The 16,387-nt window shown below is 38.8% G+C and overlaps 3 protein-coding genes across 4 annotated transcripts; 2 read left to right on the top strand and 1 right to left on the bottom strand.

The window, feature by feature from the left end:
- The first annotated feature begins 392 nt into the window (after positions 1–392).
- On the top strand, positions 393–4,300 carry LOC132191871 (heat-inducible transcription repressor). The gene is made up of 6 exons (XM_059606987.2): positions 393–846; positions 1,340–1,510; positions 1,674–1,793; positions 2,546–2,734; positions 3,227–3,391; positions 3,664–4,300. Exons 1-6 carry the CDS (start codon positions 628–630, stop codon positions 4,060–4,062), a joined length of 1,263 nt encoding a protein of 420 aa, XP_059462970.2. The 5' UTR covers positions 393–627; the 3' UTR covers positions 4,063–4,300.
- Positions 4,301–5,377: 1,077 nt separating this feature from the next.
- On the top strand, positions 5,378–8,350 carry LOC132162006 (Tetratricopeptide repeat (TPR)-like superfamily protein). The gene has a single exon (XM_059572249.2). It carries the CDS (start codon positions 5,957–5,959, stop codon positions 8,216–8,218), a length of 2,262 nt encoding a protein of 753 aa, XP_059428232.2. The 5' UTR covers positions 5,378–5,956; the 3' UTR covers positions 8,219–8,350.
- A 1,137-nt stretch (positions 8,351–9,487) lies between these two features.
- On the bottom strand, positions 9,488–15,284 carry LOC132191737 (RING/U-box superfamily protein). 2 transcript variants are annotated; one of them, XM_059606827.2, is made up of 9 exons: positions 14,895–15,284; positions 14,087–14,688; positions 13,252–13,328; positions 12,980–13,148; positions 12,148–12,236; positions 11,746–11,910; positions 11,506–11,583; positions 10,409–10,512; positions 9,488–9,929 (listed from the first exon to the last, which is right to left on the bottom strand). In XM_059606827.2, exons 2-9 carry the CDS (start codon positions 14,670–14,672, stop codon positions 9,824–9,826), a joined length of 1,374 nt encoding a protein of 457 aa, XP_059462810.1. In that variant the 5' UTR covers positions 14,673–14,688; positions 14,895–15,284; the 3' UTR covers positions 9,488–9,823. The 2 variants fall into 2 exon arrangements, with proteins under 2 accessions (XP_059462810.1, XP_059462811.1); XM_059606828.2 differs by having other exon boundaries at positions 14,087–14,682.
- Between the last annotated feature and the right edge of the window lie 1,103 nt (positions 15,285–16,387).

Here is a 16,387-nt window from a genome sequence, read left to right as displayed (position 1 = left end):
TTCAGGATATTTGACTTTATTCCATGCTCGTATCATTGTCTGAGTTGTAATATGCTCGACATTGTATTTTTTTTTTTTTAAATGGAACTAAATTATATAGGATTAGATATTGCTTCACGTCTACCATTACCATATATAATTATTTTGGTAGGAAGATAGGATAATTTTTTTTTTTAGTAATTTTATTATTCGGATTACTAACTATCCAAGCAACAAATTACCGAACAAAGGAAAATGACCCTTCTTTGATATTTACCATTTACCAATATAAAAATAAAAAAATCTGAACTTTGAAAGGTCTTGTTTTCGCTGGGCCAGAAGCAACATTTATGGGTTGTCGCCCAACACGTGAATGAGAGCCCGCCTTAACAATATAGATGGAGCGGGGCTTTCTCTCTTCCTCTCTCTCTCTCTCTCTCTCTTCTTCATTTGCTTTTGATTTGATTAAAAAACGGAAGAGTTAGTTAAAAGACGTGGGAACAGATTTTGAGTCTAAAGGAAACGGAGTCGAGATCTTCCTGCTTACTTTTCTTTCTCGTCGCGGTGGTGGCGGAGGCGAAGGCGGAGCTGTATGTCTAAGATAGCATAGAGGAGGTGTTTTTGCAAGAGGAATAGAGGAAAAGGAACATGGCATATAGGAGAAGACAGGGGATAACGAGGGCGTCCACCTTCAAAGAGGAGGTTCATTTGCCACCGGACGACAAACACAACAATGATTCATCAAATTCATCATCATCTCTTGCCGCCCAGGCAATCCGGGCGTCCGCTGCTCATCGAGAATCGTCCCTTTCCTCCGCCTACGCAGACTCTGCTTTCGTCACTACTCATCAACCTCGTCCGTTGAAGGTCCTTCTTCTTCTCTTTCTTTTCAACAAACAGATCTGTTTTTTCTTTTGAATGTTGAATTCGATCTAATCTTGTTTTTATCTTTTTCCACATTCCAACCCATGAACCTTGCTTCGATTTTCGTATCTGGGTGTGTTTTTCTTTTTCCTAGCTTGCCCATGTTTTCTAGCTATGATGGGAATGATATTGTGATCGTGATCAGAAATTTAGAAAAACAAAAACAAAAAGTTGCTTTCTTCATTTTTTTTGCTTTGGTAAAATACTAGACCAAGTGCCGTACAAGACCTCAACGATAAGAACTGATTACATATTAATTCGGGAGAATCAGAGACTTTTGTCTTTTCTTTTCTTCCGTTACCCATAAACTAGAAGGTTCATGGAGTTAACAAGCTTTTTTTTAGCACCTCAACATGCTAATTTCTGTAGAGATATGATATTAGTTTATTGTCAATTAGCTTTCTCAGTGAATGAGAAGTGATGCCTGAAAATACAGAGCTTTCCTGCGTATGGGGATACATCAACAAAAAGCGAGTCCAAATCTGGATTTTGGGGTGTTCTGGCTCGAAAAGCTAAAGCAATTCTTGAGGATGATAACATGTCGCAGCAACAGGATATACCTGACAGAATGAGATCGCAGGCTTTCAACACCCCAACAGGTGGCCAGGTATTACAGAGTTAACATTATTTTTGAAGCTACAAACTATTGTTCATGTTAATGCAGTTTCTGAATACATATTGGCAATATACCGTGTTTACTTGCTGAGTTCCGCTGTCTGATATTTTTTTTTTTTTTTTGTTAATACTACTCTTTACGATATCAATTCCAGCAATCATATCAATCGCCTGAGAGCTTCAGAAAAATGGACAATCCTAAATTAAGGAAGGGTTTAGATGCAATAACATCGTCCCTTAATCACATTGGTGACACCTTTGAAAAGGCTTTTGAGGTAAAAAGATCATTAATTCATTTGCTTCCCTTCTCAAGTCAATTGTAGGTTTGTTCCTCTGTATTTATCTCTAAATCTTATTCCCTTGTTTTGATTCTGCATGATAATCTAATTCACATTTTATCTTCACATACTTCAAATTTCATATCTACTGGCTCATTGAGATATTAATTGCCAAGAGTTGCCCTTACTATCATGTATCATTGTACATCTTTTTCCCTCCCTTCCAATTGATTATTGTCCAACTTGAGTGTATTTATTAGAGACAATTACAAATTACCTCCCTGTGGTTAAGTGGACAAGGATCTCCTACAATTTCTTTATAATTGTAGGGGATCTTGATCCATGGCTAGGGTAATTACAAATTACTTTCTTGTCTTGTGCAAACTGTCATTAAACCTCCTTGTGGTTTGAAGTAAAATGAAATCGACATGTTTTTTGTGATATATAATTATCCCTAACCACATTGAGGCTATTTGTAATATACCTAGTTAAGATTGTTGGTAATAATTATTTATGAGAAACTCGAATTACTTATACAATGTGCTTGGTAATAGATGTTGACTTTGTAATTAGGCCAAGGACCTACAGTTATTTGAGAGATAAGAATGAATTGATTTTCAGTCAAAATGGAGCTAACTTGCTTATCTACTACTGATTCCTTAAAGCTTATCCTTGTGCTGGATTACCTATTTCTCCCATAGCTTCTTATATCTTCTTTGCTTCAAAAAATTTCTTTTTGTCTCTCCCAGGAAGGTCGCACCATTGTGGAAAATAAGACAGCAGACATCATCCAAGAAACCCGTAAACTACAAATTAAGCGAAGAGGAAACAATTCTGAGGCACCAAATCAGTCTCCTAATGTGAATAATTCATGGCAGGATCCAACACAACCAAAGATTCAAACCAACCATGAAACTCAACTCAAGGCATCTCGCGACGTAAGGTGGCCACTATGTAATTGTGCATGACTGGTTCATGTTTTAATCCTTAGATACAATTAACCTGATTGAATTAATAATTCATGTAAAGTTATTCAGCAGGGAAGGAATACCTTGGTTTATCCGTCACCCGAAGATCAAAACAGTACCAAGTCCGCAATACAGCATAAATAAAGCTTTCAGCAAATTGCTTTGATAAAAGAGAACCCCCTTAACGAAAAATGACTGTTTTATAGAATACTTATGTGATGCACGCTACATAAGATAACTTCATTTATCTAGGTTTTTAAGCTTTCAGTTATCGAAACTATCAATTGCTTTATTAATTATGCATGTGGGATTAGAGAACCTAAAAGTATATGATGGGGTATGCAGTCCATTCTCTGAGTATTCATTTTTGAGTCTTTGAGGTATATGATATTTGCAACTTATCAGTATTTATGAACCTATTCCTAGCTTTGAAGTGCATAATTGGCCTTTGTGCTTTCACAGGTTGCAATGGCAACAGCTGCCAAAGCTAAACTACTTCTTCGGGAGCTGAAAACGATAAAAGCAGATTTAGCTTTTGCAAAGGAACGATGCGCTCAACTAGAAGATGAAAATAAACTTCTGCGAGAGAATCGTGAGAAGGGGGACCACCGTGCAGACGACGACTTGGTATGTTTTTTGTTAATTTTGGGCATGGCAAGAATCTTTAATTAATACTCGTGCGTCACTTTGTTTGTTAATCTGATGTTGGTGGTTCAAGTTGATTATGAAGATGCTTATGCTCTTAAGTATTTACATTCTTTTTTGCATTTCAGCCAATAGGAATTAGGAAGATACTTGCAAATACATGTAATGTTATGCTGTCGTCTCTTCATTGGAGAGCAAGATGGATTGTTTCATTCACAAATAACTGTTTCTAATGCAAGTGGTTGTGATCTCAGATCCGCCTTCAACTGGAGACTCTTTTGGCTGAGAAGTCACGTTTGGCAAATGAGAATTCAATATATGCACGTGAGAACCGGTTCCTCAGGGAAATTGTTGAATACCACCAACTCACCATGCAAGACGTTGTTTACATAGACGAAGGCATTGAAGAAGTTACAGAAGTTTACCCCATTTCCATCCCCAGAATGCTCTCTATTTCCCCACCCTCTCCTACATCCCCGCGCTTACCTTCTGAGATTCCCCCATCTGTAAGCCCACCAGAGATGAAGGAAATTTTTCCTGTGCCCACGCCGCCACAAGAGAACAAGGATGTTGTAGAAAGTGAGGTCCCACAGAGTTTGAGTAGCTCAGTTGCAGAGGAAGAAGATACAAAAAGACCCATTTTATCTTCCTAAGTAGGATCTCCTTTCTTCAGTCAAAGATTTAGTATTCGTTCATTTTTTTATTCATTTTCTTCCATTGTTCTTTTGTGGGTGGAAGAGGGGCAAGGAGGGGAGTTATTTTTCCGCCTGCAGTTGTTATTGTAATTTTTTTCTCATTCAAATTGGGTTGGTGTTATGTGTTTTCTGTGAGCAATTGCCATTTGTCATTAACATTGCAATGCTAGCGGCCTGTTCAGTGTGATTCACTTCACATGCCCATTCGTAATAATTTATGGATTGTTCGAACAAGAATGCCAACTATGGAAGTGAGTCAGAACTGCTACAACTCACAGCATGATTCGTGTGGATCCTAGAATTATCACTACACATAATCAGACGCGCTGCCAGCCTTTTTTATGCAAGGGAATCTCATAGGTAACTCCCAAGACAGGCCAGAAATTCAGATAAAGAAAAAGGAAGAACCAAGATCATTCTAGCTAGTATTCTACACCTAGCAACGTTCCATCCAAGATCATTCTAGACTCAGAACCGTTGCAATACTTTGCATTGGTGCAATACCTTTTATACATGTCTTTTATTTTTAATGAATAATTCAAATCATGACAACATATAAAACAAAACTGTGCGGCTGAAGGAGTTAATTGAGATAATCGAACTACCTTTTTGAGTTGTTCAACCACCCCAAAAATGATTTGGGAGAGCCGAACTACTCCCTTGGTCACGAGGGTGGCCATGCCTACCATCAAGGACCAATTTGAGTGATGGTTTTTACATAGGTGGTTCAGCCTACCTTCAATGGCCAGTTTGAAGGGTGTCTTTTGCATGTTTTTTTTTTTTTTTTTTTCATTTTAATTAGGCAGGCTTAGTTAAACTAGTTATCAACTTTGTTATTCTTGACCAAAACATGAATTTTATTGACTTTCTAAAAAATCATAAATGCAATTTTTTTTTTAAGCACAATATATTTTGCCATCATATTTTAGATTGCATCTGCCGAGACCATACAATATATGGTGAATAAAAAGGTAATGGATTCAAGCAATCAAGCAAAAGGCATGGTTGACATTACACACCTAACTAATCAATTCAGACCCATGGTTTAACGCATAAAACTCCACTCTACATTGCTAGTTGGTCCATGATGATTGATGTATCCAAAGAGGGAATACACACTTGGAAAAAGCAAGATTTTTCCCTATGCACTAATTCGAGAAGTAAGTGTATTTAACCACCTGTAAATAAAAAATGATTATTTATTTATTCTGCATATGAAAATCAAAGCATTCACATTTGATAGTAGAATTAATTAGGACCGGTATTTTCTCTTTCCTTCTTTCTTACTACTTTCGTTCTTGATATGTCTTTCTGTCTTTTTTTAATAGATGCTTATCGCCTTCGTTTCTCAGATTTTCTCAACAATTTTTCGTTTTTCTTTCCGACTTGTGACCTATTGGTCTCTCCTTTACTAGTCCTTGCTCTCTCAAAGTCTTACTACGTCTAGCTCAGTGATATCCTCCAGATTTAGCCGGAATGCAGGCCCTTCGGGGACTCTGTGATTTTGGGTCGGTGTTGTTGCCGAGCTGTTACTGTGATCTTGCCCACCAATTAAATGATGATATTCTTGAAGATTCTAGGGCTTTATGTGTTTTCTGGTGGGTGGTTTATTGTTTGTTGGGGTCTTTAATGGTCCTGCCATTGTGGGTTTTTACTTTTATGTGAGGGGAGATTTGGGTTTTGCATGTTTTGCTCAGCTTCAAGCAAACTGCGAGAGGAGGACATTTCTCCCCTTGTCGTTGGGTAGCTGAAACTTTGGCGAAGATTTAGGGGTTTCTACTGAAACCCCATCATCGTTTGTTGCCTACTGCTGATTTAGTTGCCTCCTGAAACCCCATCATCGGATCCCGTGATGCCACGCCCGACCACGTCCGCGTGGTACGTCTTCTCCCGACACTTCCGTTCGGCCAATCTTCCCACAGCGTGTAGCCTCAAGGCCGAAGCCACCAATCTTCTCGAGAAGGTGCGCGTACACGACACGCGACGCCAGCTCCAAGAAACTCTCCTACTGTTCTACACCCTCACTCCGCCTCACTCCCTCCAAGTCTATGCCACTCTCTTCCACGCATGTGCTCGCCACAAATGCCTCCAAGAAGGCATTTCTCTGCACCGCCACATGCTTTCCAACAACCCCGTCAACCCGCCTGACCTCTTTGTCACTAACCATCTCATCAACATGTACTGCAAATGTGGTGACTTGAATTCTGCCAACTACCTGTTTGATGAAATGCCCAACAGAAACCTTGTTTCTTGGACTGCTCTCATTTCTGGGTACGCGCAACACAGGCGAACCGACGACTGTTTTCGTCTATTTTCGGGCATGTTGGTGGACTTCCGTCCGAATGAGTTTGCGGTGGCAAGTGCTCTTAGCTCGTGTGGTGAGAGGGATGGTGAGCGTGGCCTGCAGGTACATGCGCTTTCGTTGAAAATGTCTTTGGATGCTTGTGTTTATGTTGCGAATGCTCTTATTACCATGTATAGCAAGAGTTCTGTTTATGGTGTTTATAATCTTGATAGGGATGAGGCGTGGAGCGTGTTCAAGACCATAGAGTTCCGGAATCTTATTTCTTGGAATTCAATGATTGCAGGATTTCAGTGTCGAGGGCTTGGGGCCCAAGCTATCAGTCTTTTTTCACAAATGCACCGTGACGGAATTGGGTTTGATCGTGCCACGCTTCTCAGCCTCTTTGCTTCCTTGGGTGGAAGCACTAACAATGATGTTGATTTTGGTCTCTATTTTTGTTTCCAGTTGCACTGTCTCGCGATCAAAACAGGGTTTATGTCAGAAATTGAGGTAACAACCACATTAATTAAGTCTTACTCCGATCTTGGCGGAGGTACTGCCAACTGTTATAGGCTCTTCATGGAGACAAACTCTTGTCGAGATATTGTTTCATGGACTGCCATTATAGTGGCATTTGCAGAATGTGACCCAGAAGAAGCTCTCTTCCTGTTTCGCCAATTGCTTCGAGAGGACTTAGCTCCTGATTGGTATACTTTCTCAATTGTCTTGAAAGCTTGTGCAGGCCTTGTGACCGAACGGCATGCCTTGACAGTTCATTCGCAAGTTATTAAAGCTGGGTTTGAAGGTGACACTGTACTTGCAAATGCCATGATCCATGCGTATGCTAGGTGTGGCTCCATTGCTTTGTCTAAGCAAATATTTAATGAAACGGGATTTCGTGATTTGATTTCTTGGAACTCAATGCTAAAAGCGTATGCCTTGCATGGGAGAGCTAAAAAAGCATTGCTACTCTTTTCGCAAATGGATATCCAACCTGATCCTACCACCTTTGTTGCTCTCCTCACAGCTTGCAGCCATGCTGAACTGGTTGATGAAGGAATCAAAATCTTTGATTCTATGTTTGGTAAATATGGTATTGCTCCTCAACTTGATCACTATGCCTGCATGGTTGACATTTTTGGGCGAGCCGGCCGACTTCTTGAGGCTGAGGAACTTATAAATAGAATGCCGATGGAGCCTGATTCTGTAATTTGGAGCACTCTCCTTGGGTCATGTAGGAAGCACAGTGAGACAAGGTTGGCCAAGCTAGCTGCAGATAAACTGAAGGAGTTGGAGCCAGGCAATTCATTAAGCTATGTACAAATGTCAAACATATATTTCTCCGGCGGTGATCTTGATAATGCTGGCCTAATTAGGAATGAAATGAAAGGGTCTGTTGTGAGAAAGGAGCCCGGATTAAGCTTGGTTGAGATTGGTAATCGGGTGCATGAATTTGCGTCTGGTGGCCGACGCCATCCAGAAAGGGAGGTGATATGCAGGCGGCTTGAAGAACTGATCGGGCAGTTAGAGGAGATGGGGTATGTTCCAGAGACAAGCTTGGCTTTGCATGACATAGAAGAGGAGCACAAAAAGGAGCAACTATACCATCACAGTGAGAAGCTAGCTTTAGCCTTTGCCATAATGAAGGAAGGTGGTCTGTGTTGTGGTGGGAGAGTAATAAGAATCAATAAGAACATCCGAATTTGTGTGGATTGCCATAATTTCATGAAGTTAGCTTCAGATCTACTTCAGAAGGAGATTGTTGTCAGAGACTCGAACCGCTTTCATCATTTTAAAGACGGGTTGTGCTCTTGCAGTGACTACTGGTAGCAACTACCATTATTGGCGAAATCTCTTTGTATACATCCTGTGCATTAGTGTTGCTTTCCGCATTTCGATGATATGCATTGCTTACAAAACAAAAATTCACATGAAAATTGATGGAGAAGAGTCATGCTGTGAGTTCCTCGATGCATAAACTATGGGTCTTTGAGTGAGTGGACCAATGAAAACGCACCTAGGGAGATCAATTTCATTCTTAGTCCCAAGTGGTAGCAGAAATAGTGAACCTTATCGGGAAAATCATCTCACTTAAAGCACGCCTAGAGTTCTGCTCAAGATCTGTCAATATTTGAAGATACTGAAGACAATAACAACTTTTTTTTCAATTTCACAGGAGGAAATGACAGAGGTAGGGTTCTTAATTGTAGCCCCGGATAAATATATATTTGAAGTGTTGTGTGTCTTATGCAAAATTAGCAAATTGATTTCATAAAAGAGAACCCCAAAACAAAAAAATGACTGTTTTATAGCATACTTGCGTAAAAACAAATTGAAGAACTGTTTTATTCCAAATTGAAGAACTGTTTTAATGATTTGGAGGTAGCCGAACCACTCCGTTGGCAACCAGGGTGGCTAGGCCGCCTACCATCGAGGACTGAAGGGTGGCCTTCGCATTTGTTCTTTGTGATTATTTTTCCAATTAGGCAGGCTTAGATGAACTAGTTATCAACTTTGTCATTCTTGACCAAATCATGGATTTTATTGACTTTCTAAAAAATCATAAATACAATTTTTTTTTTTTTTTTAAGCACTATATTTTGCCATCATATTTTAGATTGCATCTGCTGAGACCATACAACATATGGTGAATAAAAAGGTAATGGATACAAGCAATCAAGCAAAAGGCATGGTTGACATTACACACCTAACTAATCAATTCAGACCCATGGTTTAATGCATAAAACTCCACTCTACATTGCTAGTTGGTCCATCATGATTGATGTATCCAAAGAGGGAATACACACTTGGAAAACGCAAGATTTTTCCCTCTGCACTAATTGACTTCATCATCCTCCATGCATTGACCTCATTTGCTACTGCTTTGTAGCATTCAGTGCCACCCCCTTCCCCTCTCTTTCCTGCTTTATGGTCACATGATACTTTTATGGTTCCGTAAACCCAAAACGAATTGATGTCCCTCTCAAAAACACTTCAAATTGTGAAATTGAGAAACAATACATTATGTATGCCTCGAGGAGGATAATGATATAATGGAGCCTACGGTTATAAAAAAAAAATGTGGGAAAATACTTTGACTCATGGCAAATGAACAATGACATATATGATAAGTACTTACAACAACTTCCTCTGCTTTTTTCTCTTTTTTGGATGAATATATCATTCCATAAAACTTCCTCCGTAGCTTTAAGGGCCCATTACATACATTTCAGCATTTCTCAGTACAACATATGAACATATTGCCAGTTCAACACTAGCCAGGCACTTCAATTAGCTTTCCAGTGCAACCCATGAACAAGGCAGAGCAAAATACAGTCAAATTGCTTCTGTAGACGAAGAGATCAGGAGAAGGCTGCTTTGAATAAGATTTAAAGCTTCAAAGCAGAAAAACTCCCCGGTTTTCAGCAAAAGAATTTAGAACAGCTGGAAAAATAGACTTGTCGATCCATCGCCAAATGATTTAAGATCAGCAGGTTTGACCAAAGCCCTGCACAGCGGGCATGTCCGTTCCCTCTCAAACCTGAGAAAACAGGACCATCAGTCATCCAAAGGACCTAACAACAATAAGCAAAATGATTGCATCATAGCACCCCCCCAAGGGAACAATACACAACATTTACGGGAACAACAGAACTTAAAACACAAACCTAAACACAAGTATAGACATAGCAAGCAAGTCCCAATACATTTGGCCAACTACTAACTCTAATGTCCACAACACAGGCAAATTAACCATGCTTAAGGCCCATATCGTCTAAACTTGAGACCAGTCTAGGCCATACAACTGGGTGCCATGCGCATTTCAAGGCTTATAACGCTTAAGTCAAGGTTCCATTCCACAATCTAGCTGAAAATATTACTCAGATGTTGCTAAAACGATGTATGCTAGGCCACAAGGGTTTTGAAATAAAAAGCCATTGTTCGGACTAAACCCATAAAAATAAACTGGCAAGAAAAGTTTAACGGTGTAGAGTACATAAATGGCAAAAATAAACTAACCACTCTGATACACAGTCTTCACAAAAGATGTGTTTACAACGAAGTAGAATAGGGGCATGCATCTTTTCCTGACAAATAGCGCACATGTCTCCTGCTGCGTTAACCTGCATCAGATTTTACGACTTAAAATCACAGACAGCCAGTAAAGTTTCATATCCAATAAATTCAGAAAACCTTAAAATCTTAGAAAATGCAGGGGGCTAGGGAAGTCTATTGATATTAAAGTGTGATGGCAAAACTTCAGCCTTTATCCCTGAGGCATTTAATTCTCTAATTATATTTAAGACAAGAAAATTATTATTATTTTGTTTGATAGGTTAAGACAATAAAATAATCTTAGAAACATATGAGTGATTGAGTTGCGGCAAAATTGTGCAAGGACCCCAGGCCAAACCGAGGATTAAGCCACTGCTCTATCTCACGCTATCAGATAAAATTAGCTCAATGACAACTTGACAAGGTATTATTAAGCACTTAGACCCAAAAAAAAATGTAAAAATATTTAAGCAAGCATTACACCCTGCGGAAGGCTTGTAGCTGTTCAAAAAAGTACTGATTAGGAACAAAGATGATGGCCACCCTAGGAACTAAATTCTAAATCATAAATTAAAACAAAAGAAAGAAAGAAAGGTAATCCTTCGACTAAAAGTTTGCATTGGATCAACCATATCAATGAAAAACTCAGTTTAGTTAGGCAACAAGAAAACCCTTCGAATCAGCATGTGGCATACAAGTGTGCGCACATACACACACATACTTTTTTTTATTAATACACACATAAATACTGAGACAATGTTAAGGGAGTATTGACTAGCAGCACACTTAAGGTCATTTGGCCATTCACATGGCAAACTGTTATTGAAATGTAAAAGAACAGCTAATGGAATAACCAAACCAGTTCCCCGTGTATGCAGCAGAAATGTTATCAATTTTTTATTTTCCATTGCATCCAATTTTCTTATAAGACGAATTGTATTTTTCTATGATTCCTTTTTTACCCAAAATAAATAAAAAGAAGCAGAAGACCATGCAAATGTTTATTTGCATGAGTCTATATGTGTTTGTCTGAGTACGTGGGAAAAGGATATTCACATTACCTGCTCTGATGTTGCATGAGCCCCATAATGCACCTCTTTACGTGATAATGCTCTCAATGCCGCAAAGAATGATTGCACCTGACCATCACCAAGCAAAAAAGGGCAAAATGAAAAAGTGGGTTGGAGGAGAAGATAATAGCCATGTGAAGAAAGAGAACTCTTGCCAGAAAGCCGATACTTATGAAGAGATAAGAAAGACCAGAGAATAATCTAAAAAAATGTATCAACAGAAAATAATACCTTCTCAACAACGGATGTGAGCTTGAATGTTAGATACAACCCTGTCATTAGTGATGAAAAGAGACTTCCATATTCTTTGTTCAAGAAGAAACGATACCAGACCGGTGTTGGCAGCAAGGCACGGTACAGTAGCAGCAAATATTCAACCAAAGTAAGCATTTGACCCTGGAAAATATGTGCTTCTACAGTCAGAAATTAATGGCAAATAAAAGGCATACATATGTGAATCATGTTAATCTAACACTGTTTAGTTCATGGAAAGAATAAGAAAAGAAAAAATGATTCAAAATGCTCAAGAAAAGGAAGCACTTTCAGCAGCTTCCTCTTGTTTCAATCAATTTTTTGCCAAGGAAAACAGAGCCAAACTGAATTTGCTAAATGCCAGATTTTCTATTACCTCACCTGCTTACGATAATTCCGGCCTCGGCTGTTCTTGTAATACATCAAGAGAATACACTTGAATATCATTGCTGCCTGCCGAACCAAGGTATCTGAAAGAAACCAACCTAAGAAACTATTGCAATGCTGCGGAACAAACTAGCAGGCACGCATGCATGCATGCACACACATACAAAGAACAAGCTGACTATTGCAATGCTGCAGAAGAAACTAGCACACACACACAGGAATTCATAAGAAGCATCTGCGCTCAATAATATCATGCACTATGTGACAAAACGGAGATCTGAAATGAGGCTTACAGCAACATCACTCATTCCCATACTTGCAAAAGACAAATATATAATATGGGGCAGAGGGAGGGAGAGGGACAGGGGTGGGTCAGCCTATCAATACAAGAGGACAGAGTTTTCCTTGCAATTAAAAAAAAGGTGCTTCTCACATGCAGATGACACATGGTTTATAGACTAGGTTAGAGAAAGTTCTCCATCCCAGCTTGGAGGAAAACTTTGTCCAATACAAGAGAAGTGCAATCTCATAGAATTTTAGCTAGAACTAAAATTTTCTTCCTATATATGCAAAATTACACGTCCTCAGATATGCAACACAAAGAGAACTCAATGAGTTTAGAAGACCATTCAAGTGAACATTTGGTTTAGGCAGATATAAATTCAGAAGAAAGTTAAAACTATTATACTAACTTCCATGTTCTTAGCACTTCACACTGATATCCACTAAAGGATCCACTGAAACATGTTAAATGAGATGATAGTATGATATAATATCAATGATATTGATTTCATTAACTCGTAGAAATAGCCAGAGAAAAACATACCATTCACCATAATGATGAAAATAGCATGCCAGAAAGGTGGTATAGCTTTTGGAGGAAGCATCACCAATGGATACAAAAGATCATCCTTCTGATACCACCAGTAAACGCTAAGCACATGAATTGTGAATGCAAGAGAAATGCCAATCAGAACGGAGATTTTCCTCTCTCCCTGCAGCCAAAAACAATACACATGCTTAATAAAGGGAACTTTCTCATCCCAAAAAGGAAGTCCTACCAAAAAATTAGAAGTACAGTTCTAAAAAATGCAGTACCTTCAGAGCTGTCTGTTTACGTAGAATATCATTTGACTTGAACATGACCGCAGCAATCCAAATAGTAACAAAGAAACCTGTAAGTCACAGCAGAAAGGCGAAGGTCACTAAACTAAAAGAAAAATGGCCAAAAAATGCGGGCTAAAACATGCTCATATTAGGAAAACCCTAATGCGTGCAAATTCAAGAACGCCTCTTTAATTCCTGAGGACGGTATTTGATGTGGAAAGTAACGCAAGCAAATGCATCCTCAATTCTTCCCACAGGCAGAGATTGCCTAATCAGTGCAAACTCTCTAATTTGAAATATTTATAGTACGGACAACAAAGAAAGACTCATAACTCTATCAAAACCCTCTTATAGTTAAAAGAAATGACCACCTGAGAGTAAGGCCTTTTTTATCCCAGAAAAAGAAAAAGAAAAAATAGCAAATCAAAAGCATTTTTAAAACTGCATCAAGAAAACATATGAATGAAGCAGAAAGGGCAATTAGCTAGCTAATAAGCAACAGCAATAGCCTCCTACGGACTATTCACACCTTAATTATCATTTAGTCCGCAATAACTTCCTTAAAGTCAACTAATGGTCATCTAAAACTACATAAAATGAATATCTCATCTAACAGAGTTCTCCATGTTTGCCCAACTCGGGGATGTAGAAAAAAAAAAATACAATTTTGATAACAAATTCCTACAATGGTCAAGCTAATAATCATCAAAATCTTTTTCTGGCTAGATAAAATGAAGAGACCCTAACAAGTAACAACAACCGGAATTATGGCAATATCAAAGTATAAGCTATATTCCTAAACACAAGTTGAAAAAAAAACAATTACCTTGCAAATGCTGCCGAATGAAGACCACCAACAGAAGCAAGGAGAAGGGAAGGACCTGCTCAATCCACCTGGCAGCCTGCTGAATATCGTATCTCTGGTATGAAGAGTCCCTCCCATTAGCCGTGCTTCCATCCACAGCTTCTCCATCAGCACCTGTGCTCACGGATTGGGAAATTCCCTCTCCCACTCCGCCACGATCAATCGTGGAATCTCCTTCCCGGCCCTCCGATGCCATCCCAGCCGTTTCATTAGGAGCGGCGACCTCTCCACCCTGCTGCTGCCCAACTACCAATCCAGTGGCTGTGGCTTCCCTATCATCATGTTGGTCGTGTTCCCCTGCACCGATTATCCTAATGGAGACCTCCCCATGGTTGGGGGTGCTCGTTGTAGGCTGGTCGAGCTGAGAATGGAGGGAAGAGACGCGTCCGTGAATCAAACCCTCGGCTTCTTGGTGGTTAGACCTGCCACGAACAAGACCCGAGTACTCCAACAACGCCGATAGTGGTGCCTGAATGATATTCGAAGCAGATAGCAATCCGTATCGTCTCCTGTACCCCACTTCGGGATTGTTTCCGGACGCTTCCATTTCTTGAACCCTAACCCTAACCATTATATCATAATCATAAACATAATCAGAGCAATATTCGTCACAGTCAATTCAAGAATCTCCACCATCGCACATGTGTGTGCCCATATATATGACATGATGGGAAGCATATCATATCCGTGCAAAGCAAGTAAAGTTTGAAACGAGCAAAAAAGACGACGATATAGAGAATATAGAAGAGCTTGAAAAAGTCAAGCGTACCTTGGAAAGCGAAACCCCGCGGAAGACCTCCAATTTTCAAATCATCATCACGCAAACCCTAACCCTCAGGTGTCAGACAGACGAAAGAAAGAAACAGCGTTTCTGCTCCTTTTCCGTTGCTTGGAAATCGGCAAATACGATGGGTAAAAGAATTAGTCTTCCAGGCCGACAGGCGTATAGAAATGGAAAACCCAGAAGGAAGAATTTAGGGTTCCGATCGGTCAACGACTGCGAAATGTGGACCAGAGAGGCTCTTTAGAGAAAATGGGGAGGGGGGCCTCTCTGACCTTTCCTAGCTTTGATGGCGTTGGGGGTTTTTTCTTTTCTTTTTTCGTTTTCCTCCCTTTTCTCGCTCAATAAGGAAGAGCGCGAGAAGAGGGGGCTAAAGGACAAGAGAGAAGCTCCTCTGATTCTTTTGTTTCTTTAATCCTATAGGACTAGAAAAATAAATAATAAAAAATATGGTTAAATATCTTACTCATTTATGTGCGGATTAATTTTTTTATTTTTTAACTCATTTTTATTATAAGAGCATTCCCAATGGAAGAGCCAAATGTTACTTTTATCTAAAATAGCTCTTCAAATGTTCAAAAAACCTCTCACATTGGATGAGCCAAAAATATATGTAAAATAGATATTTGATTAAAAGAGCTAAAAAAAAAGTTAAATGTAGCAGCACTTTTTAAGGGAGCCATTTTATTTTTTAGTGTTTCTCTCTCCTGCTTTATCTTTTTCCCAAATCTTTTCTCACCTTTTTTTTAGAAATATAGCTAATCGGATGTGTAGACACTTAAAAATGGCTTAGCTAAACTAGATAAAAATGAGTTTTGAAGAGTCATTTTACATAAAAATATGGCTCTTCCATTGTGAATGCTCTAAGAAGTTCATTTTGTTTGCCTAAAGTAGGAGATGGTCCTCATCAAAATTTCATCCAACATTTGATGGAATGCTACGTCAGCACCAATCACGGTTTAACACGTGTCCATATAATTAATTAATTAAAAATAATAATAATTTTTAAAAAATTAAAAACATTAAAAAATTATATTTAATTAAATTTTAAAAAAAAAAAAAATTTGAAGGTGGCTACGGCCATTTGGGGGTGGCTAGCCAATCCCTTTGGCCATGGGGTACCACCAAATTTATTGAAATATAATTGAATATAATTTTTTAATGTTTTTAATATATATATACAATTAATTATGTGTACATGTGTCAAGCTGTGATTGGTGTTGACGTGGCGTTTTGTCAAATTTTGAACGAAACTTCGAGGGTGTGGCCATCTCCGTCTTTAGGCAAATCAGATGAACTTCTTGTGATAAAGAATAAAAAATAAAGAAGTTAAACCACAAAGATAAATAAGGTATTTAACTTTAAAAAAATAAAAAATAAAAACTACGTATTAAAGTATGTAACCATCCATACATAGCCTATAGAAAAACCACTCGTCAACTCATTAATAAAAAAATAAAAATAAAAAGAGAAGAAGACAA

This window comes from Corylus avellana, chromosome 10 (assembly GCF_965113065.1).
Source record: "Corylus avellana chromosome 10, dhCorAvel1.hap1.2, whole genome shotgun sequence".
In the NCBI taxonomy this organism is placed as follows: domain Eukaryota; kingdom Viridiplantae; phylum Streptophyta; class Magnoliopsida; order Fagales; family Betulaceae; genus Corylus; species Corylus avellana.
This window is presented reverse-complemented; position numbering and strand designations above follow the sequence as displayed.